Source organism: Pleurodeles waltl, chromosome 3_1 (genome assembly GCF_031143425.1).
Source record: "Pleurodeles waltl isolate 20211129_DDA chromosome 3_1, aPleWal1.hap1.20221129, whole genome shotgun sequence".
Lineage (NCBI taxonomy): Eukaryota > Metazoa > Chordata > Amphibia > Caudata > Salamandridae > Pleurodeles > Pleurodeles waltl.
The window spans coordinates 228492623-228518922 of NC_090440.1; the positions used below are offsets into that span (position 1 = coordinate 228492623).

The 26300-nt window shown below is 42.4% G+C and overlaps 1 protein-coding gene across 2 annotated transcripts in view; it reads right to left on the reverse strand.

Moving 5' to 3' along the window:
- BBS4 (Bardet-Biedl syndrome 4) overlaps positions 1-26300 on the reverse strand; it is a 317463-nt gene that overhangs the window by 262570 nt on the left and 28593 nt on the right. For both annotated transcript variants that reach the window (XM_069222250.1, XM_069222249.1), the window contains exon 2: positions 22730-22781. In XM_069222250.1, coding sequence (XP_069078351.1) covers positions 22730-22781 — 52 coding nt within the window. The remainder of the gene's footprint in view (positions 1-22729; positions 22782-26300) is intronic.

Consider the following 26300-nt stretch of genomic DNA (forward strand, 5'->3'; position numbering starts at 1 on the left):
AGGTGCATATGGATCTACAGGTTAGCGGTACCTTGAGTATGACAGCACAGAGCAACCAGCAGTTCTGGTGCGGGCAAACCAGTGTCTGCTCACCTCCATGAAGTGAGACGCCAGGGTGGCCAGTCGGGGTCCGATGCAGCGACACTATCATGGTCATAGCAGAGCACAAAGAACTTGGCAGCTCCTAGGGAGGAGCGCTTGGGAGTGAAGGTGAGTTGAGGAGGAAACACTCTCCCACTAAACAGCAGATCAGATTCTAGTGGCACTGGGGTTGCGGCTGCTGCACCAAATTAGGACTGGACTTCCAGCACAAGGTTGCTGCCTGAGTTCTTGGACTGGCACACAGCGACCTGGTGCCACACAATACAGTTAGGCCTGTAGGAGGACAAAATAGGATTCCTCAATCCAATCAACACTACATCCAAAAAAGTCATAAGAGACTACACTGCCTCCCATGAATAAAAACATTTAAACCTTAATCGGCTCTTTGAAGGGGGAGGAGTGTCAGAGATTACCAGATCTTTCACTACACCCTTCTTTGGTGACTTGACACCGTTTTCATCATTTCAACAGCTATTTTCTTTTGATTATTGTTCTTACAACAATGATGCCAAAACGCTGATCTATATCATACAATCTACATAACCAATACATGCCCTCGTACATTTTCTAAGCATATCTGATATACCCATCTAAGCACAATTGGAAGGTGCAATGTGGTTTGGCCCTCCAGGAGGGATTTATTCCTATTTTATCCCCCATTACCTATGACGCTACAAGGGATGTCATATCTATACTAAATAACTCCCATTGTAAGATATGATGCTTCAATAATTGCCTGTGCTAACTACTTCTTGTAGTGTAATCCATTAGAGGCTAATGATATATATTTTATATATATTACATTGCCAAATAATATGTTGTGTTTTATAAAAACTGTTCACAACATTTGCCTTGCGTTCTCCCTACATCACATCAGCTAGTCCATGGCTTCTATGCTGGGTTCTTGTTCAAACTCTCCCCCCACTACATTGGTACACATGGCACCCCGCCTTGAAATAGGCTACTAAATTACAACCCCAGCAGTGGGTTACTAAGTGTCTTCACCTATCAAAGAATTTCTCACCAAGTAATCGAGACATCCAGACAAAAAAAGCTATACAACCTCATTTCAGTAAGCAAGAGAGAAGGGGGACCTCACTACATACTGAGAGTTGTTAGGACCAGAACATTACCACTGTTAAACTAGAAGGCTAGTTTCATGGGTCACAAGATAAGAGTGCAGCGTTCTTTTACTTAGCTTTGCAAATCTAAGATCAAAGTAGGATATCATTTTCACTAATATTTGATATGTAGTGGTTGGTGTGTTCATTCCTTTAACCCTAGCATTATTTGCCTTCGCAAGTGCTCATGTTATTATCACTGTAATCGTAGCCTGCATAGGACACAATACATTTGGGTCTAAGAAACCCCCATTATCACGGATTAATGGGTTGTGAAATGGATAAGCCCCTAATATTCCCTTCAACAATTTTCTGGCATTTCTGCTGTTCTCCAAACACCCTTTTGATTCAATGTGTACATCCCAAGAGCAGGAGTGTAAAATACCGGGCTGTGTTCTCTTTATTCTGCAGTCACAGCTAAACGCATAGATATAGGGAAGGGAAATCTAACTCCATGCGCTTCCACAATAGTGGGCACATAATACTGCCTAACCATGAGGGAGAGCAAAACCACAAGCTATGTTTCAATAAGTAAAGAAATGGTGGGGAAAAGAAAAAAAAATGAAAAACTGCATATAATAATAGACCACAAACTCTCGTAATACTAGTGGTGATAGCCCTGGAGAACTCTGCAAATTAATATTGACAACTTTTAATATGAAGACCATGTACACTTTGGTTTTACTTTAGCAGTGAACTGAATTATCACAATTACATTTGAAGAGATACAAACGCTCTTCTTTTAAAGTGCCTTACTTATATATTAATCCACTTGCACTTGGAATGGTGTCCGTTGCTTGCACACATGCACCCAATGGATAGTAGCAGGTTTAAATTACAACTATTTTAACACGCATGTAGGGCCAGTCATTAGAATTAGGTCACAAAAAATAGGAACACTCACTAGCCTTTCTGGATGTTTCACCAATATACTGCTGTAACTACTAGTGTACCAGTTCATCTACTGGGCTCTGGGAAATTCAAACCATAATAAAATGATACATTGTATGGATTTATTAAGTGAAAAAAATCAAGACATCCATTAAGAAAAGAGGGAAAATATTGTACACACATTTCCAGAGTACGGGTAGATAGCAAAGCATGTGGACCGCCAGAGTAGCATTGTGATTAACAGAGTGACAAGTATTGATGATGTAACTTATTTCAACTGCTGGCTGTAAGACATCATTTGAAGGTAACCAAATTATATACATTATGGTCTTTCGACTTTTACACCAAATACACAATGGCATCTCAGTTAGAACACCATATTCTTTACATTTGTCCAACAGCTACTAATCATCTGTATTCAATATATATATATGGTTGAGAAAAATACTCCTTCAGTACTACCATGAAAATAGCAGGGCATGGAACTTGGGGGCTTAGTTAGAGTTTTTCAAGTGGCTCGCTAGCCTACCAACCAAGCATAGGGAAGTCCTTTGTCCACCATACTTCAAGATCCCCATCAAGAGGCTGTGTTGGCCTTCAACAAAGTTTGTTATTGAAGGACAAAAAACAAATGGGCCAGACACTAAGAATGGAATGTTCATCTATTGTGTGTGGCATTGAGGGAGAGCAGGGGTAGCGGTGAGGTGGTTATTTTCTTGGTTTTCGGTTTAGGGCTGCTGGGCTCTATCTGGAAGTCCGGAACAGGAAAAATCTTTGTCAGAACATCTGCCATAAATTAGGGAAGACAGACTGACATACACTGATTGATGGTCCACTGCTCACGGGTTTCTGCCGGTGAAGCCAGTGGAGGCTCTACCATAGTAGACATGGTGTTTCGCAAGACTCCAAACAGAGCAGGGGATAGCAAGTATGGTGGATGGAAACTCCACTGCTTTTTGTGGATGTCTAGCATCTGTCAAGCTCTAAATGAAACCCCAACGTTTGCCAAGCGTAAGCAGTGTCACTGCCAATGATGTCTCAAGTGTTGCATTTAAAATGCATGCTAGCTGAGGCTAAAATCAGATGCAGCCAATGAAATGGCCTTTCAGCACCAAACAGTGGCCTTCTGGTGAGTGAAACAAGACCACCACTGGTTTAGAAGGAATGGGTACAAAGAAAGCAGTATTTTTCTGACTATCCATATAAAAACTACAATAACTTGACGGAACTCTGTCTGATTTTTTAAATTTCTTGTACAGTTTGTTTTACTTTATATTTTTAGAAGTTCCAGTGCTTGAAATCCAAATGACCCATGCAAGGAATTTGCAAAACATTTTGTGGTGAAGGTGAATATCTTTTGTCATGGATGGAGTGAAGGGGGGACAGCTGGGTACTTGAACACTTTTTTTGGTGCCGTGGATTTCTGTGAAATAAAAAGTGGGGTTTTATTTTTGGAGAAGGGGGACCAAAGCATTTCTCACCATTCAGACAACATGTGAACAAAGTGGTAAATTAAAGAAACCAAACTTCATTCACACCAATTTGTTAAGCCCAGTTTAGCACGCGGCCTTGGAATATGTGGAGTGTGCCCATGGTGTGTAGAATCTATGTATACTGAAAGGTCCACCAGTCAGTTTAAAGAATAATTAAAATTGGATATTAGCAGGTATCAGTGCACTCCTGGTGGGGTGCTACTGCTTTGCTTAAATTCTTGTAACTATGCTGAATTAACTTACTTGAATCATCATAGTAACAGACAATGAGAATAGGAAATGAACGTGTTACCCAGCTGGAGAATTTAGGGTGTCATACTATGTAGACGTAATTGAGTGTGAGATGATGGAAGAGTGGTTCTAGACTTGGCCGCTCAGCTTTGAGGCATATGAACTGTGGGATGCAAGAAGCAGCGTTAGGATTTTAAGTGTTTCTAGTCAGGTTACATATGTTTTTGTTCGGTTTTGTTACATCATACAGTGGATGCTATTGTTTAGGCTTAGCAGGAGAGTGGTATACACTGAGGAGTAGAATTGCTAATCCACCAGGGCAGGGGAGGGCTACATGAATTTACTCAAAGCAAGGTCTGACACAGCACCTGCAGCATATTGATGGCCTCTGATCTTCGGTGTCAGTGTTTATTGTGTTTTTTGTAAGCTCTCCCTTCATTGGTGATTAATATACTCCTTTTTTATTAACAGAGATTGAGCCGAGTGGTTAAATAAGGAACACTGCCCCTATACACTATACTATAATAGGAAGAGGACTGCCTATGGCGATCTACTGGAGAAATTGTTTAGATACTTAAAATGAATTTACATGCCACCAAGGTGAATTTATTACAATGGGTGTACGCAGAGTTGTCTAAATTTTCTTTGGGTTATGTTCATCTACATGGAAATTGCTGGATGTCTGCTTTTCAATTATTGAATATTATTGTTCACAAATGTATGTACTGTGTGTATTTTTCGTGTGTGCACATCATGTGCCTCAGCCAGCACCTCATAGTACCACCCAAATGCAGAAAATCCAGACACTCACATAGCACTTGGCCCACACATAGACCAAACCTTCTACACATCCTGCTAATAAATCACACACCCTCAAACTACAAGACATACATTCTAACGCATGCCACGCACAAGACACTGCAGACCACATCACCAATTACACACACAACATGTTCATCACAAAAATATGGTTCACCCCCACATCTTCACAGATCCTAGGCACTGATCAGAAGGGAGGCGGCCTCTTGGTCAAATGCAATTACTCATAGTCCTCCATCCTAGGCAAGCCACACTTAACTCCATGGTACTGCTGACATGCCATTTCCCATTCTCTGCAACCCAGATTGCCACCTTACATCTCATTTACAGGTCCCTCTGGCAAAACAAGAACTTCACTGATGAATTCTCAGATCTCCTGACCACATTGTCCATCCAACATGCCAACACCACCCTTTTAGGTGACTTCAACCTCCCAGCAACATGAGCTAAATAAAACAAAAAGCAAAGAGGCACAGTCTTAAACTTCATCAATACGCTCAAAGTGGAACAACACGTCACATAGCCAACTCACTCAAAAGTCCGCATCCTCGACTATGTCTTCTCAGCATCACCAACAACCCAACACAAACCACCCACATTACTGACTGGAATGACCACTTTGTCATCCCTATCTCCCTGGTCAGCATGCTCCCAATAAACCAAGGTCAACACAACATTGAAGGCCAAACCTTGAGACTTTGCCACAGAATCTAAAGCTTGAACTCATCTCTCAACTTATTACTTCCATGTCCAACACCAACACCCTTCTTAAAAAAAGCTCAAAGATTTTTTGGAAACCTAGGAGAACATCCACTCTCCAATTACAACATACAAGTGCAAGCCAAAGTCTTCAGCATTCTGGAATTCTAAAGACATTGACTCTAGAGGACATCTTGATACTGACATGCCTTCATGCAACATGCAGTTGCTCATCACATCAGCCATAGCAAAGTACTACACCATCAATTAAGCCACTAACAGAAGCATAATGTTACCAGGGATGTGGAATTCCTATAGCCCAGGACATATTGTTTGGGGTCAAGGACAACAAGTTGTCATGGCTCTTTTGTTTTTGGGACAAGTAGGGCCAACTCCATGCAGTATCAACCCTTTGGCTGCCAGTTTACAGTACATTATGGAACAGGGAAATGCATTTTCTGCAGTTAAAGCAAGCAATGATTGTGTTCATATATTAATATTAATGCTGTTTAGAACTTTTATTTATGATTCATTAATTAAAAGCCTTCATTGTTGTGGTGAGAGCTCTAAGAAAATGTTGTAATCCTCGGACTGCATTACTGACAGTGAGTGGTTCCAGTATAAAACATATACATGTTTGCAAACTTTAACAATATGAGGCTATGTGTAAGGCTTCCACAATGCTCTCTGATTAGATGCAAATATTTGCAGAATCGTGTAAGCAAGATTGATGATTCTTTGCTTTCAAAATACATTTTTCACAAAATATGCAACTAGGAAAAAGATGTTTGTTAAACTACTTTAAAATTTTAAGTATCATTTTTTGAAGCATGTTATAGCAAAATGCATGCTAGTATTTCCCAAAAATATTCATAATGGAACATCAGTGTAGCAAGTTTCAACAGGATTATGGAAAACATGAAAATAAACAAGCATTGGCAAAGTTAAAAGGTCAGAAATCAGTGGTCAGCCTTTTAGTTTTGTCAATGCGTGTCTTGTTTTGACTTGGTCTTTGCACAACTTAATAGCTGTAGGAGCTGCCTAGCTCTCAGAATTATAATAAACACTGGCAAAAATAAAAATAATTTTTGGGTCTCAAAAGCACACATTGACACAACTTTCCTGGCACTGAATAAAACTACCTTGTGTGCTGAGATGCTCCTTGTTTAAGAACAAAACACTGATACTCACAGTGAAGCTTGTGAATAGACAGAGAAAGACATAGAATTTTAATAAAAAACAAAGTACTTGGTTAACACCAGACCTAATTAGGGGCCTAATTTCTGAAGAAAGTCACAAAAGTGCATCCCTGGTATATGTCCTTGCATTAGTGCAGATTTATGCCTTTCTTGAATTCACAACAATTTACAGAGGTAGGTCAAGAAATTGTACTCCTATAAAATATTTGTGAACTGCCTTTTAGCACAAGCAGATATGAATGTGTAGATTTGCTTATGTGAAAAGCTGTTGAGTGTTTACAAGTTCACTTTCCCTCTAACTACTTTTTTCCAACCCTGGAGAAAATTGTACTTCTGCCCTTCTCAGGAGTACATTTCCAGACTTTCGGCTGCCAAAAGAGCATTCCAGTAGTGGAACTATTAGTTACCACTATCTCCAGACCCAGTATGTAGATCTGCGGAAAGGTGTCAATGTAAGGGAATTGCTAGTATTCAAACCCTACTGTAGTATTAGCCCAGGCATAATCAGAGAGGTTATAATCAGAGTTCTCAGATAACAAAATTGCTGCCATAATATGTTACCTCCCTACGTGGCACCAAAGGGACAAGTGGATTTTTTTTTTAACAGGGCACATAGATTTAAGAAGCAGCTTGTCCCAAGGACTGATTGATATTTTATTACATTTCAGACTCCTGCGCTATTCAAGTCAATCAAGCACTAGATCAACACCATGCCGGACACATCTATAAATCAATAAACAAAAAAGTGCAACACTACCAAATAGTTGTTCAGTGAAAACATACAGAAGATCAAACAGCACATCAATGATACCAAGTAAACTTCATCTTTTACACCCACACCTTGCTGGAGAATCCTGAAATGGTCAGCATCAAAGCCCTATCCCTCCCATATCTGGCTGGCCTACTTAACTCCCTCAAAGCCGCTTCTTATGAAGATGACATCTCACCATTGTCCTTCATCAAAACTCTCTGGGGATGCTCTTGTACCCCTACTTAGCATTGACAGTGCCTTCCTTACTCAAGGCATTTTCCCAGATGCTCTCAAGATAGGCCAGATCCTTCTGCTTCTAACGAAACCTACACTAGACCCTGATGACCTACCACTCACCTTCAAGAGCCCTGAAAAAGCAGTCTATTCCGGAGTCAGGGTAGAGAAGACCTCCGCCACTATAAAGAGCCACCTTATTGCCACAATGTTGAAGTGCGAGGACCTGGAGAATCACTCTTGGCGAGACAACATTCGCATATGCAATCTGGAGGAGGGAACAGAAGGCACCGATCTCGAAGCTTTCACGGTGGGGATGTTCCCCAAAATATTGGGAGATAGCGGAAGTGAAGTCAGGCTTGATTGAGTCCACTGAGTTGGCCAACTAATGCAGGGGGAAGGACAGCGTCCTAGAGACGTTCTGGTGAAATTACACTCCTTTCCAATGAAAGAAGGGATCCTTGAGGCTGCGAGAAAGGTGGAGGAGGTATCTTTCCGAGGCTTCACATGTTCTCTTTTTTAAGATGTAGCTCCAACTACCCTGGCACATCAACAGCAATTCTGATCAATTGCTGATAAGCGCTGCCAAAAATACATTAGACACATATGGACATATCGCTTTGGATTGGCCTTTGAGTACCAGAATATGACTCACCATGTTAATACTTTGGGGGAAGCAGCCCAGGTGTTAGAGATGCCCCTGCCTACATCAGCTCACGCCGAGGATGTCCCCAATGAGAGAACTTTGAATACTGCACCCACGGTTGACAAAAGACAATGGCTCCTGCAAAGGCGGCCCAAACGCTTTGGCAAGAAAGGGACACTCCGCTGAGAACACTGCCCCTGTCAGTAGGCATATTTGAGGGCTGCAGTCAGTAATCCACGAGCCGCACCCATGCATGGAACTTCTTCTCTTGCAACTTAAAGTGTTATAGAGATGTAACTGGGGGATTAAACACATGTTTCTCGATGTAAGTGTGCCATTCTTTTTTCTTTTTTTTTTGTTTTTTTTTTTACGGTGAACTTCTGGGTAAGACGTTTATAAAAACCAACTGGACTTTTCCCAGTGATTACAGATACCATGTCTATAAGTCTCTGCAGCAGGAAATGCAATAGTGGTTGTTAAATCAAATACATAAGGTTTCATTCTAATACATTTTGTTGGGTTAGGGCCACAGTCCCCCAACAGCAGTGTTATTTTAATGTTTATTCTTTGCACTTTAAGAGTGTCAAGAAATTTCTGTGCATGGACGGCTTAGGGAGCGTGGAGATAGTGGGATGGGATCCAGGTAGAGGTGGTAGGTCCCCGGGGTGCAACCACTTCCGAGAGGGGAATAACCACCAAATTTAACCTGTCAACTTTGAGTCGTGGTGTTAACTATATTAACATGGAATATTAAAAGGTTGCTAGCTAAATCCCATAAGCTGTGGAAGTACCTACTGGACAGACATGATATAGTCGCCCTACAAGAAACAGATCTAAAACATGGGGAGGACCACTGTTTATGCCACAAATCCTATCCTCTGATTTACTGCTCCTCAGCACAGACGAAACATAATGGAGTGGCACTCCTCTCCACTCAGCCTTCAGGTTTCACTTTAAAGATAAACGGTCAGACAAGGAAGGAAGGATACTGATGGTCAAGAGGAAGATATTTGGCAGAACATGTACAATCGCATTCATTTATGTCCCCAACACAGCTCGGACCTCCTTTCTGCATTCTTTTACCCCCCTGAGTGGCTTTGCAAAGGGGGAGGACATTCTGAGGGGGGTTTTGATCTTATTTGGGACACCAATTTAGATAGCTGCAGATACATGTGGAGAGGTGCTAACAGTTTTCTCAAATTTATAAATCAAACTATACATTCATTAAGTCTGACAGATGCCTGGAGATTCTCTCATCCCAACATTAGGGATTATACTTTTTTTTCCCACTCCCACCAATCGTACTCGAGATTAGATCACACATTTATAAGCCAGGCTCTAACACACTCCATACAGTCTTCGGCTATCCATCCAATATATATTTCAGACCATGCCGCAGTGGAGCTGATACTGGATTCTGCACCCCGCTCCCAAACTTCGTAGGTGGTTCTTTCCGGCCTCTCTCACAAGAGACCGCCTCATCTGAGACAACCTGCTCACTACCATTAGAGAATTCTACAAACTAAATAACCCTCAGGACACAGACATCTCTAATACTTGGGACACATTTAAAGCAACAATTAGAGGAAAATGCATTTCTCTGTTGGCCGCACTAACCAAACAAAAAATCCAAGAGCAACACACTCTTGAAGCAGAACTTTAAAATGTCAAACAAGAACATAAGGTCAATCCCACACTCGCATTACAGAAACAAAGTCACATCCCTTAGAGGAAAGTTGAATGCCATTGATACTAATGGAGCAGAGTTCACTCTCCTATGCCTAAAACATGCTACATATGACCAGGGAAACAAGGTAGGCTCACATTCCGCACAACAACTACGAGTCAATCACGAAAGTGAATACCAATGTCACCTAATCAATGATGCAGGAGATAAAATTATGACTGAATGTGACAAAGCAGACACTTTCCATAACTTTTATAAAAAACTTTACACGTACAAACTATCCAATGACTTCGTACAAAACGATTATTTAGAAAGGGTCTAATTGCCTCAAGTTTCCAATGACCAAAACGAAGATCTAAGTAGCCCCATTAGGGGAAGAGGAAGTCCAACTGGCAATCTCATCTCTTAAATTACACAAATCTCCTTGTCCAGATGGATTCACTGCTTAATTTTATAAAAACTTTCAGCTCTGACCTTGTTTTGCACCTCACAACACTTTTTAATATGCAGCCTCCACCCGCAAAGTCACTGCTCTGATGGGTCAAGCGCTAATCATGATTATTTCCAAACCGGAGAAAGATCCTCATTATTGTGCCTCGTACACACCAATCGCACTGCTCAACGTAGATGATCAACTTTATTCTAAAATCCTTGCCACTTGATTATAACTTATTTTACTCAATTTAAATCATCCAGATCAATCTGGTTACTTAAAAAAGAGACACACACATGGCAACCTACGCAGAATAATACACCTGGTCGAAAAAGCAACCAAAAAGAAGATTTTGTCACTCATTCTGGCACTAAATGCTAAAAGGCTTTCAACCACGTAGAGTGGTGTTTCCTCTTTCACACCCTACGTAAATTCGGAATCAGTGAACACTTCATAAATATGAATCTAGCCAATACATCTCCCCTTTCACGAGTGGTAGTCAATGGCATAGGCTCCGTTTTCTTTAGACAAGAACGGGGAACCCAGCAGGGATGCCCGCTATCCCAGTTGTTATTTGCCCTCAGTATAGAACCGTTTGCAGCTAGAGCTACAGTGAGACACGAGAAACAGGGAATTTTCTTTGGCCAAGACACCTATAGGATTTCACCACTTGCAGACGACTGGTTTCCCTCACTGCACCCAAATCCTCCCTAGGAACCTTACAACAAGAATTAACCTAATATGAACAAACATCAAGCTACTCGGGTGAACCTTCACAAATCATTACTCCTAAATCTAACTCTTCCCCGCTCGAAATGGCCAGGTTGGCTGAGACAGTTCCCTTTACCTAGGCAAGAAAATATCTTTCTTACTTAGGAATTAGGATAACCCCTAAGACTCCAGGTCTATATAACAATACATTTTCCCCCGCTCCTAAGACAATTGCAACTTGACCTTAAACAATGGACCCTCCCCCCCTCTATCTATCCCGGATGGGCATAATCAAAGCAGTCAAGATGACTGTTTTGCCTCTCATTCAATATTTATTTCAGGGACTCCCTATAAAGCTTCCCTGCAAATTTTTCTCTGCACTTCGCTCCCTCATCATATGCTTCATGTGGCAAAGACGTTGCGCTCGACTTCCCTGTAAGCTTCTTGGACTTCTGAAACAAGCAGGTGGAGTGGTGATCCATGACTTCCTCCCTCTATTACAGAGCAGCACAACGTAGTAATAACAGAGTGGTTAGCAAGGGAGTAAGACAAGCACTGGCTACACATGGATAGGGATTGAAACGCTACATACGGTATGTGTTATGGAAACCAAAGGCAGATAGACCCACAAACTCCTACCTTAGTACTCCCATGAGAACCAATCTTAAAGTATGGGATATTGTAAATCGTACCAAGGGCTGGGCAACTATCCAGTCGCCACATACACATCCTTTTAAATTCTGTGTTTTCCCCGGCACATAAACCAGGTCCCTTTGATCGATGGAGGTAGGGAGGATGCCTCACCATTTCTGTCTCCTTCATAGATGTGACCTTCTTACTTTTAAACACTGTTGGCAAGACTTTGGACTGTCCGCTTCTGAACACTACCATTACCTTCAAATTTATCTCCGATTGAAAATGTGTTCGACAGGCAGGAGGAACTAAAGTGGTAATTTCTTTATACCCACTTACTGACTAACACCCCTCAGCTCACCACAGCGTCACATCACATTTTGGACCACGGTTCTAGACAATCAGGTTACCACTAAACAATGACATAACTTAGACACAGACATATAGGCATAACCATTCTTTTGGAATGAGAGAAGTCCATTACATAATACTTTATGATTTGTACCTATACCTCACCAAACTCAAATAATCTACCCCACTACATCAGAACTCTGCTGGAGAGGCTGTGGATTATTGGAAGACTTGAAACACATTTGGTGAGATTATCCCATTAGCCAGCCTTTTTGGTCTGAAATCTTAGCACAAATCAAAATGATACTGGGAAACCCAGTCCCAGCTACACTGGGCTGCACTCTATTAGGTCTATGTGAATAGACCCTTAAACGCCAAACCTTGAGCGATCATTCCATCCTATGGCTATGCCTGGGAGCAGCTAAGAGCGCAATAGCTTCAAACTGGAAAAATCCACAGCTCCATCTCTTACACAATGGCAAGGCCAACTTTGGCAGGGCCTCACAATGGAAAGAATGGCTGATGTTTTAACAGACGAGAATTTTGTATTCAAATGGGGCCCCCTTGTACAATTTCTTTCCAAAGGTCTCCCACTTGCGGCTAGCCTCACCCACACAAGAGCACTCAACCTCTTTTAAATGTGATTTCGCCTTTTCTTCAGGTGCTCAACACTCACTAGTCCCTATCTACTGATGGCTTTACGCCTCCACACTCCCACCATCCGTTTCCCATATACACCTAAGAATACACTGACACTCCGAAAACAAAAGTTATTTATTGTTTTTGGGGGGCTTGGGGTTAACACCAGGCATGACAATTAAAATGGTGATATTGCAATGATACTCAGAGATCAAATGTTAATATTGACCAGAAACCATTGTATCCGACTCATACACCTGAACAGTATATTAACTGTAATTACTGCGGGATCGATGACATTTTCTGTATTTTGTCACAAAACGAAAGCTTTGTCTGATATCATGCCTGTTGAAACTCAGTAAAAACAGTTTGAAGAAAAAAGCAGTCTATGTTCAACTCCAAGATCACATCAATGATAAGCACCTCTTGCATGACTGAAAGTCTAGCTTCAGGTCACGCTTCAACACAGAAACGTCTACCTTACACATCATAGAAAATGCCCTCCTAACCACAGATGACGATTACCCCTGCCCTCCTGATATTGCTGACCCTCTGTCTCCATCAATATATCCGGCCCTTGAATCTCAATGGCATTCATGGGATCCTTCACTGGTTCTTGTCCTACTTTTCCAACCAACATCAGTTTGTTCACCTCCAGGTCACAAAAGTTTATTTTTACATATGGAGTCCCCTGGGGTTCTATACTGCTTCCTGCCATCTTCAACCTCTTCCTGAAGCCTCTTGGTGCTCGTCTCACATATAACAGCATCAAGATTAATCGGTATGCTCTACATGAAAGTCTCCTCTGCTTCATACTTCCAATGCCTCAAACACTGCTTGCAGCAACAACAAAAAACAACAGTTGTCCTTATAAATATCTCAGAATAGAAATTGACCATGAATATATATCAATGTATGCCTAAAATTACTCAAAATTGAATAGCTGTCCAAAAAACTCAATAAAATACAATTAGGGAAGCACTGCATGCAGAAATCATTGCATTTCTCAAATTGATGACATTTTGTGCTCAGTGTCCCATGTGAAAAAAGGAACAAAAAATAAACCCCACAAAATAATTATACATACAGTACATAAAATAAACACATATGTTTCCATTCAACCAAAAATGACCACAGTAAACAAATTATAGACAAATTAAATTAACCCTTGTCGGGGTTCAAGAGACCAGTCGATTGGTTCGTTTTATGTATGTCGACAAAGTTTCTACCCCTTTAGCAATAAGGGGTCACATCAGGACCAAATAAATGCAGGGACACCTAACGATTAGAAGGGAGCACAGTGACTAAACCTTAATTTAACGCTGTGAAAGCACACATAGGAATTAAACACAACACGGTACCTGTTGGTGCCTTGATAATGCAATATATGTATGAGAAAACTAATGTGTACAACCAAAGTGAAAGTACCAATTAAAGTTGTACTTATATGGGGCACTTGGTGAGGAAACAGAGGAAGGAGAATAATAATAATAGTAATAGTGAGAACACTTACTCCCACATACGCTCTCTATTAAAAAAGAAATACTGTCCAACGTGCCCTTATTCAATAACGATTAAAGAGAGGTGCAGCAATGGGTGCCAAAATACTTAGAAGGGGCAAAAACCAGTGATTAATGTTGTAGGAAATGTGCACTACCGTAAATATGAAATGTGAAATCATTGTGCAACATCAAGCACAAGTAGAAACTACACCTCTGTTCACAACCAAAAACCAGTTTAGGTCTAACCCCCACACTGACACGAGCAAGGTGAATGGTTCATTCAAGGATGTATTGGAAGAAGGAACATGAAAGGGTCATCTCTTAAAGGCCAACTTATGGCTAACCAACCTGCAAGCATTGACGACATAAGCACACAAGTCCCCGGCACACTCTCCTTGCCTACAAACAGACTACAGACTGATTAGACAACGTGTAATAATTGAATTAGCCCAAAGCACACAGGTGCAGACTAACAATGGGTGAAGAAACCAAATTCCTAACACTCAGAAGTCCCGGACACACACACTTCAAATAAATTACATTTACAAAAGAGCACGTACGCTTTCATGGGTCAAAGAATACTCGGTAATAAACCTTTGCCGAACGTGTAATAAAGATCGGGTAATGACTAAGCCTAGGAATTCGGGGTTATGTTTGAGTGTTTTTCCATTTTAATCTGTAAACTTAAAAGTTATCTATTATTAATCATGTGTAATAAAGTACTGTACTGATGTATATATAAAGGCCTGTCTGTGAACAGGGATTTGAGAAAAACCGTAGAGGCATGTTGTGCAGTCCACAGTGTTTTTCTCCCTATCGCAACAGTTAGTAAATACTGTCTTTGGATTCCCAAGAAGATTCTGCATGGTCATTTTGAGTCTTTAGAGCGTTTTTGTTGACCCTGTAACATAATACAAGAGGGAGAATGACCTTGGTAGCTAAGCAGCATGGAAATCGCGCAAGAGTTGCAGGCAAATTCAGCAATACAATACGGGCCACACAAGTCAGGCCTCAAAGCTGCCAGAATGCAATGGGATTGGCCCCAGATTTAGGAACCTCGTGAAACTCCTGTACTCACAGCCGATGGCCAAAGTGCAGGTGAATGGAACGGTGTCGGACTCTTTCCCCATAGGAAGAGGCACGCGTCAGGGCTGCCCCCTGCCCAACTCCTTTTCGCGCTGGTGATAGAACCTCTCGCCAAACTGCTCAGAGAGGACCCTCTGATTGAGGGATGGTCCTGGCCCTCGGGCTCTGAAGACCGCGTGGCCCTCTATGCAGATGACGTTCTCATATATGTTGCGATCCCAGCCACGAGCGGTCCGCGTATTCTGCAGTTGCTTGATCTTTTCTCTGAAGCATCCGGCCTCACCCTGAATCACCGCAAGTCACTACTTGTCCCATTACACCCGGCGAGGGATTGCATAGATTGGCAGCAAACCATCCCCATTCGGCGAAACAATTTTAAATACCTGGGGATCTCAGTCTCCCTTATACCAGAGCTAGCTTGGGAGCTAAATATGGCACCCCTTGTAGCTAAAGCCAAGACAGACCTTCTGCGTTGGCAAACCCCGCCCATTAACTTACATGGGCGAGTCGCCCTCTTCAAAATGATGGTCCTCTCTAAATTTCTTTATCTGCTGCAAAACTTCCCGTTCCGAATCCCCAAGAAATGGTTTAAAAACCTGGATTCAATGATCCGTCAATTTCTATGGAAAGACGCCCGCCCGTGGCTAGCACTCGCAACATGCCAGCGTGGCCTGTGTGAAGGGGGCCTTGCGATGTCAAACCTATACTATTACCACCTTGCGTCGCAACTCATTGTGGTGAACAACTGGGTTAGTGGAGGCTGGTCAGATCCGGCCTATAGACTTGAGCTCAGCACGCTGCAATACGCGGGAGTATTCGACGCCCTTTATGGATGCCCAATTCCCAACTGCACCCCAGAGGTGAGCAAGGTGACGCTCCTGGGATGGAGAGAAGCCCAGAGGGTCACCGGCTGGTGGAAACGAATCACTGGTCAAACCCCACTATGGCATGGTAGTCTCCTGACCGAGGTCAGAAGTCTGCAAGGATTCCGGAAATGGGATGAAATTGGAATCTCCACACTTGGAGATGTCTGGGAGGGCACACACATGAAATCCTTTGAAGGCCTCCAGAGCACCTTCTCCATGAACAAGTCACAGTTCTATAGATACCTTCAGATCCGTCACGCTCTTATGATGCACATGCGTACTGACGCACCCATGCCAGACCACTCACCAATGGAGGCCAAAGTACTGATGGGGAAACTGGGCAAGGGAGGAATCTCACAAATATACCGCTCGTTGATCTCCAACACCCTTAGTCCCATGACCAGACTTTGCAACAAGTGGGAGGATTGGGTGGGTAAAATAGAAGAAGGGGACTGGAATGATGCCCTGGCGGCCCCTGGTACCCTAACTATATCCTCCAGGCTCCGCTTGACACAATCCTACTTCTTACACGCTGTATACATGTCACCCAAGAGACTATGCGAGGCGGCCGGGAGCAGATTTCTACCACATGACATGGTTATGTCTGATCATAGAGAAATACTGGAAAGAGATTGCAGCACAAATCTCTTGGGCCCTGCAAACAGACCTACCCCCGAACCCCTCCTGTTCTAACTGGGGGTGGCGGGAGACACAGATTTAGGAAGAATGGAGAGAGCCTTTGTGGGCATAGCATGCCTGGTTGCCAAAAGGGATATCATGACCAAATGGATGTCAGAGGGAGCCCCATCCCTAAATAAATGGAAACGGGGGATGGATTGGTGTGCACAACAGGAGAGAGTGGTATACGAGGCCAGGGGGTGCCCGGGCAAGTACGATAAGATTTGGGGAGGTTGGAAGGCCCTGGGAGAGGGCTAGATTACATGGGTTCCCGATTTACACTTACGTTTAAAAAACAACTCCTTTGACTAATCCAAATACTAGTGGGCCTGGTCCTCCTGCTCAATCTCGTTCTGGGCCGAGAGGAGACCTACCCCGCATAACTGAGTGGGATCGACTAACAGAGGGCAAAATCACTCACGATCAAAACTAGCTGCTGGGCGCCAAGAATACCTCCAAAATTTATAACCCATACCACGAATCACACGTGGACAGGAGACATTCTTTTCACCCCCTTTTCACTCCTTTCCCTCTTTCCCTTTATTCAACTCTCACACCTTTCCCTTTGGGTTATTTCTTCCGTATTGTTTTACCCATCTCAAGTGATCCTATTAAATCCGAAATAAGTTTTATGCGCCCAGTAGGGCGCTATGCAATAATATGTATCACTTGGCTTGGCAATGTTTTTGTAAATTTCTTTTTGGAAAATAATAAAGCATCTTTATATAAAAAAAAAAAAAAAAAAAGGCCAGAATGGAGACAGTGCCGAAGGGATGACGTGGTAGCGTTCATTCCTAAGACACTGACTGGGCCGGAAAACAAGGCTTTATGTGCACTGCACTCCAAAAACCTCCAATCAGGAATAGATGAGTAGGGATATGGATAGGTGCTCCATACGGAGCACGATAATGCATGAACATTAGACAGGGATGTGGAATTCCTATCGCCCGACGCCCGGGACATCTTGTTTGGGGTCAAGGGCAACAAGTATTTATGTTTACTTTGTCCTTGGGACAAGTAGGCCCTACCCTCTGCAGCACAAACCCTTTGGCTGCTTGTTTACAGAGAGTGGAACTCTCCGCAGTTGAGGTAATGTGTTTCCAAAAGATAATGCTGTTCGAAGTTGTATTTATGGTTCATTATTTGAAAGCCTTCATTATTAGGGTGAGTGCTGTAAATAAATGTTTTAAGGTCACACTTCACTACTGACGTTGGTTCCAGTACAAAAAATATAAAATGTGTATGCACATGTTTGAAAAGTTTAGGCTATGAGGCTAAGTATAATGCTCCCAGAATGCTCTCTGATTAGATGCAAATGAAGTGTCATATAGTAAAATGTTTTGATGCATGCTAGTATTTCCCAAAAATATTTCTAATGGAAAATCAGTGTAACCATTTTCAACACGATTATGGGAAGCATGAAAATAAACAAACACTGACAAAGCCAACTGATCTGTCATATTTTTATAAGTCTTTTAGTTTCATCAATGCGTGTCTTGTTTTGACATGGCTTTTGTAACACTTTATTGCTGTGGGAGCTACCAGGCCCTCAACATTGTAACAAACATTGGCAAAAAAAAAAAAAAACGTTTTTGAACTCTAAAAGCACACGTTGCCACCAGTGGCATAACAAAGGCCCTGCAGCCGCCCTCCAGGGGGCCCCTTCAGCACAGCACCTGCCCTGAGTGAGTCTGGAGAGGGGGCTCCTCCATGTTCTTTGCAAAGGGACACCCTCCAGTTTCGTCACGTCACTGATTGCCACTGTAGTTCCTGACACTGAACAAAACTACTTTGTGTGCCAATATGCTCCTTGTTGAAGAGCAGAATGCGATCACTCACAGTAAAGCCAGCCGAAAGAGAGAGAAATAGAAGTTAAATAAAAACAAAATGTCTTTGTTAACACCAGACCTAATTAGGGACCAAGACCCACATGTAGGTAGCTTTTTGCATGTCGCAAACAGGGACTTTCGCTGTTTGCGACGTGCAAAAAGCACATTGCGATGCACAAACCCAGTTTTGCGATTCGGTAACCTGGTTACCGAATCGCAAAACGGGTTTGCAACTCGCAATTAGGAAGGGGTGTTCCCTTCCTAATTGCGACTCGCAGTGCAATGTAGGATTGTTTTGCGAACACAAACCAATCGCAATTTGCACCCATTTCAAATGGGTGCTAACACTTTCGCAAAAGGGAAGGGGTCCCCATGGGACCCCTTCCCCATTGTGAATGTCACTGTAAACATTTTTTCTGAGCAGGCAGTGGTCCTGCGGACCACTGCCTGCTCTGAAAAAATGAAACTAAAACGTTTCATTTTTCGTTTTTGTAATGCATCTCATTTTCCTTTAAGGAAAACGGGCTGCATTACGAAAAAAAAAAAAAAAAAACTGCTTTATTGAAAAGCAGTCACAGACATGGTGGTCTGCTGTCTCCAGCAGGCCACCATCCCTGTGAGGGCCGCCATTCGCAAGGGGGTCCACCTCATGATTATTCATGAGGTGGGCATTTGCAAAGCCCTTGCGAATCACAGATGGTGTCAGGGACACCATCCTACATTCGGATTTGCGACTCGCAATTTGCGGGTCGCAAATCTGAACCTACCTACATGTGGCCCCAAATACTTAACGAAGGTCACAAAAGTGCACCCATGGTATATGTCGTACCCCTATAAAATATTTGTGAACAGTATTTTAGCATGGGTAAATACGCATGTGTAGATTTGCTCATGTGAAAATCTATTGAGCATTTGCAAGTTCATTTTCCCTCCAGCCACTTTCTTTCCAACCCTGGAAGAAGTTCTAATTCTGCCATTGTCAGGAGTAAATGTTCAACCTTTCTTATTATGGGAAAATATTAGAGAGAAGCTGGTGAAAATCTTTAAAACATGCAGGTTAGTAGGTTTGCAGACTCAAAGGCATTCCAGCCCTGGAACTATTGCTTACTGCTTCCTCCAGCCCCAGTATGCAGATCTGCAGAAAGGTGGCAAAATAAGGAAATTGCTACAGTAGGGATTGAAACTGCAAGTATTCAAGCCCTACTATGGTAGTAGCCCTGGCATAATCAGAGGGGCTATTATCAGAGCTCTTACATAATGAGATTGCTGCCATAATTTGGCGCCACACTACATGGCACCAAAGGGACAAGTAGATCTTTTTACAGGACAAGTAGATTTGAGAAGCAACCTGTCCCCTGGACAAGTAGATATTTTAATAAATTCCACACCCCTGATTAGATAAGGTTCAATGCAAAACCGAGAGGTACACTGAATTACACAAGCCTGCAATCGGGAAAAGGTGGGTGGGGATGGGGAATTGGGATTCAAAACGCCTCAAGAAATCCAAGGGAGAGAAATGTAAGCATAAAAAAGGTACACTCCCTAATCAAAACTGCAGAGATGAACCAGTGAAAGTAAATTGAAGGGACACCCACGTTTGGAAAATACAATGATAAAAAAAGCTCTCCTATTCAGAGATGAAACATTAAATAGAGGCTTGCAATGTAGACATAACAAAAATTAATCATATCAAATATTAAAGTACCACATAACTGTATTCCTGGTAATAGCCAAAAAGTAAAAATTCAGAAAAATCAATCATGGAGAGTAGTAATGTTATAGTAGAGAGGAACAAGAGACAACAGAACCGATAAGGCCATTTGAAAAGAAAAACCTGTACATTATATGAATAGTGAGGACCAATAACAATAATGATCAATTCACATTCCCTCAGTAGTACATTATAATCCCAGAATCAATTCCAGTCTTGTGACTGCCATTCCCTATTAACTTCTTAATTCAGCTAGAAAAGCTTGCCACTCTTCAGAAGTATTCAGTTCCTGATCAATGGAGTCACAATGTTTGATCCATTTACATTCCATTTTCTGAAGGATGTGGGTCAAGTCACCACTTGCCACACCAGGTCAGCTTGCACATCATTTAGGCCTGGATGTCCAGTGTCTACCTGAAAATCAACTCAACCAAGACAGAATTCCCATTATTTGCCAAGAACAAACAAAATACAGTACAAACCTGGCTCAATGACATGAACCACGACAGGTTCAAACCCCAACTCTCACTACATGCCAACTCACTTGACATCACCAATCTGACCCTCAAAGAACACACTGCTAAAAAAAAAAAAAGGACAGCCTTTTACCAGTTCTCTCTTCTAAAGAAAGTCAAACTCTACCTTTCAGAAAGTGACTTCAGGACTGCTAATGCCTTACTCCATGGCATTCCAGACTACACAATGGGATCCATTAGGGGGATCCTGCACCGCAGCACAGCTCATCCAGGATTTGAAGACATATGATCACATATGATCACATCACCCTCATATTGATCAAATTCCATTGGCTTCCCTTGCCAGCCAACACCATCTTCAAAACTAGCTGCATCATTTACAAAGCCATCACTTACAAAGCCATCACAACCAGCACCCCAGTGTTGCTTTTTAATAGACAAACTCAACATTTCTGGTGGTTTGACGCAGCTGCAGACAGGACACCATCAGACTGCAGACTAATAGGTGTAAAAAAGAAAAAAAAGACAACATCCCAATATCCATCAGGACCGCCCTTACAGTGCTCCAAAATTAAGAAATAATTGAAGACTCTCTTTAAAGAGCACTACATCACAATGTATTAACCATTCACAACCTAGCTCACTGTCCTACTATTCCCTGACTTTCAGTTTGTCTTTGATCATGTACACACACATATATATATATATATATATATATATATATATATATATATATATATATATATCCTAGGTGGAGCATGAAAAGTGTCAGAGGTTTTGCTTGGATGAAAAAAAAATTAACATGCAAAGTCCGAGCTTCTGTGATCTAGTCTCTGAATGAACTGAGGACTATCTGTCACTGCAGTGGACTTTGGATCTCTACAGCAGGTGGAATGCCGTAAAGTGGCAGAGCCCAATTATTTCATTATGAGGCCTTAGTCCATTTGCTTCCATTCAATTTTGTAATGATTGAGCCTGCGAGTGCATGCGCTAGCGCATGTGTCTCACTTGCGACACTCTCCTGTGTTCATTACAGGGCTTGGAACCAGCCTGTCGGTCACCATTTGTAATATTGCGTTGCACTCTTCTTTACAGCCTCATCATTCTTCAAGGCACACCTGGCATCTCCTCCATCTCTCTGTGGGGCAGGGATCAAGTACTAATTGATGCAACTTAATTAGTGCCCGTCCACTGATCCCAATGTGATCGAGGTACTATCTGGTGTTTATAACTTTGAGTGCCCCGCAAACAGAAGGATTATTACTGGCAAAAACGTGCCCAGCAGCCACAAAATTGCAAACTTTTATTTAATTTTGCCAAATCGTCTTTTCTTAGTTTCTGCTCATGTTTCCTTTTGTTTTTGCTCGTGGGCACTGTCGTCAAAAGATGACAATTAACTTGTTTGAAATATGCAAGACCCATTGCAATGCAAATGTTTGTTGATTTAAAGAAATAAATAAAAAAGTGCTTGTGTACTGACAGGCATAAAAATTATTACGAAAAGAGATACTTTTCTTCACAAAAAGCATTAATGGATCCAGCATGTAGGTAAGGATAATTAATGAAGACCTAATAATGGGATAATTATTATTTTTGCGCAAACAAAACTGGTAGTTGTTAGTGCTTATGAATTAATGAAAATATCATTACAGAAAATTATTATTACCTAGTCACAATTGGTGCTCGTTCTATCAACCTCAGAGGAACTGAAGTATAACAGACTGCTGATCGTATAGATTTCTAAAATGAATGCTTAATATGCTGAGCAGTTTTACCATCTTACTGTGGTACTGATTAGTACTCGACTATTCCAAGTGGCAACAATGCTTTCATTTCCACACTGTCATTTGTATTTTTTATTTCAACAATTACATATTGCAAATGTCTATTTTATACAATGTATGCATAATAATTGATACATATCTTAATTTGCTCACCCACCTTTCTTGGGCCGTGTTTTTCGAGCTTCAGTTGTCACTGGAAACGAAGAAACCTAAAACCAGAAAAATCATGAGAATCAAAGTGAGGCACATGTGCCTAATACCTCACTCCTCTTATTTAAGAGAATCAGTTATTGGTGGGACCCCCAACAGGGAAATGTACAGGGGCAAAAGGGGGTAAACTAATAGGAAATGCCCCATCCAAATAGAGAACCACCTCTGTCAGAATCAGTACTACCTACATTTAGTATTGTAGTAGGGAACTTGCATCCCCCTATTTAATGCCAAATTGGGCCCTCAAAGAAAAGCTAAAGCAACGAGGAAGGCATCATCTCTACATTATTGCAGTTTGTATGATTAAAGGATTAGTCCATTATGTTTGTTTCCCTTCCAGAATAAGGTTGTGCAGTCTATGTATATAAGTCATACCAACAGTTAGGAGGGAATTTATTCACAGAATGAGAGAAAAGGCATGACCGTATATTCTGACAATACGAAAAGAGGTTCAAGTCGTGGTCATGTGGCAAGGATTCTCCACATTTTGAAGAGTACACTACTGAAGAGGCTACTTGTAGATGTGGTAATGGCAGTCTCCACTCTACATTTTAGTTCAGATTGGGTGACTTTTTGATACATCATAATGAGCCAATGCAAAGTTATGTTTTGACGAAAACAACTACTGTTTGAGATCTAAAAGATTGAAAAAGCAAGTAATGTTGTTTAACTTTCCTCTGACTCCCAAATAGATGATTGTGAAGATTTTTGCACATGGAAGATAGTGGAACATGACAGACAATATGGCCCTCATTATGACCCTGGCGGTACGAAGACAGCCAGGGCCGCGGTGGCGGGCTCACTGCCAATGGGCCGGCGGTGAAAACCGCCATATTACGAGGTCGGAAGTTTGGCTGAAGCCAAACCTCCGAATCCCCACTCATCCCGCCTCTTTTCCAAGGTCCGCCGTGCTGGAGGTGAGTACCTCCAGCACGGCAGACCTGGCAATACCGCCAGTGGTATTAAGAGGAGGGAGACCGCCAACACTTTCCTGGCGGTCGCACCACCAGCAAAATGCTGGTGGTCTTGCATTCTGGCGACAGGAATAAATATTCCTGTCGCCAGGACAAACTCGCACACACATCAACATACCTCCATGCATGCACCCAAACACTCCTACAAGCACACAAACACATCCCCACGCAAACTCGACATTCACGCCTATTCACACTCACACATACACCACTGCACGCACGCATACACTCCCCCCTACAACACATTCATGCACCCCCACTCACCCACGCATTCACACAAACATACATGCACCTCCACTAAGACCCGCATTCATACTTTCAAACACACACTCACGCATTCAACACCACCTCCCCGCATTCAAACACACAGGGAGACAACACATACACTCACTCAACACCCCTCCCCCCTCCCCTGTCGGACAATTAAGTTACCTCGTTCGTCGAGGAGGTCGTCCGGGAGGGGACAGGCCCCGGTCGCTCCCACCGCTGGCAGCGCCCCACCATCAGGACACCGCCACGCCGTATTACTGGTCGTAATATGGCGTGCAAGGTCCTTTTGGTGTGGCGATGCTGGTCGAGGGACCACCTCTTCAGCTGGCGGAAACCTCTCACCAGTCAGAATATGCCGTCAGCTGGCGGCTTTGGCGGTCTTGAGAAAAGACTACCAAAGTCGTAATGAGGGCCTAGGTCATTGGCCAACTATGCTCACCACACATACTAAATGAAACACATCTTGTGTTACAGGGACACCTTCTAGACCACTTACATCCCATCTCCATGAACCTAAATATCCTCAAGAGGCTATTTCTTCGGAAGTAGCCATCGGATGTAGTGATGATATCAACAAAAATGGACGACCAAAATTAAGTTATTTGAATGAGTAGGTTAAAAATGCACCAGTATAACTGCTGCATGGCCTTACACTGCTAGCACATAGGACTGGCATTTACCACTACATATAGAACATATTAAACGAGGACTGACAATATTTTTCAGTTGTGCAAACTATGGGTATTAATTTAATTTCAATATTTTTATGCTTTCAAAAATATTTCAAATGCTTTTTTTCCAACACAAAGATGCAAATAAGGGCTCATTTTGTTCTCTATGAAACATTTAATGCATTTAATAAATAAAAGTATATATATATATATAACTGCAATATACTATTCCAAGCATCTGCATGTTATGTTGCTCACACTTAGAAAGCTCACCTCCAATAAGGAAAATAGCCTCTAAATTTGTATGCAATTACACCTTATTTTGCAAGTTAACACCATTATCATCATGGTAGGGTTTCTTAAACTTTTCATTGCCACTACCCAACTAACACAGCATAGTAACCCATATTACTATTTACATTTTAGTTACAACATTATTAAGTTGGTAAGGAAGTCTATATAAGGTTTCTTTCACAGCGTCCTATATTGACCTACTGGGCCTGGCTCAAAGATTCAAGGCATCTTGCATGAGACCACATACAGCATCATTAAGCAAATACACATTTCCAAATTGACGAGCCTCCTTTCATACCACTTTGGCCACAATCTTCTCATAAAGATTGTGGGAAAGTAGCCTCTTTCTAGCATGGTTACCGCCACGTTTTGCATGTTTGTCAGTGTTTTTGACTGGGATCCTGCAACTCAGGACCCCAGTGATTATGCTCTCTCGTTTTAAACATGGTTGTTGGAAACTTTTTCACCCCACATTTAGCATACTGGTACCCCCATGTAAGTCTCTAATATATGGTACATAGGTAACCAGGGCATTGGGATACCATGGGATCCCTATGGGCTGCAGCATGTATTATGCCACCCATAGGGAGCCCATGCAAAGTGTTCTGCAGGTCTGCCATTGCAGCCTGCGTCAAAGGGTGCATATACCATTTCACTACCAGGTCACTGCACCCGTTCACTGTAAGTCACCCCTATGGCAGGCCCTCTTAGCCCAGAGGACAGGGTGCAAGTACCTGTGTGTGAGGGCACCCCTGCACAAGCCCATTTTCCTGGACTTTGTGAGTGTGGGGATGCTATTTTATGCATGTACTGGACATAGGTCACTACCTATGTCCAGCTACATAATGGTAACTCTGAAACTAGGCATGTTTGGTATCACAAATGTTGGAATCATACCCCAATACTGTTGCAAGTATTAGAAGTATGATTTCATGCATTGCTACCACCAACTCTTACATGGTTTGCCGGGCAGCAAAAGCTGGTGCTATCCCTCAGACAGGTTTCTGCCCTCCTGCTGCTTGATCTGTTCAAGCCCAGGAAGGCAGAACAAAGGATTTCCTTTGGGAGAAGGAGGTAACACCCTTTCCCTTTGGGAATAGGTGTGACTGGCTTGGGAGGGGTAGCCTTCCCAAGCCACTGGTATGCTTTGAAGGGCATATGTGGTGCCCTCCCTTCATAAACCAGTCCACACCAGTTCAGGGACCCCCCCCAGTCCCTGCTCTGGCGCGAAACTGAACATTGGAAAGGGGAGTGATCACTCCCCTGTCCATCACCACCCCAGGGGTGGTGCTCAGAGCTCCTCCAGAGG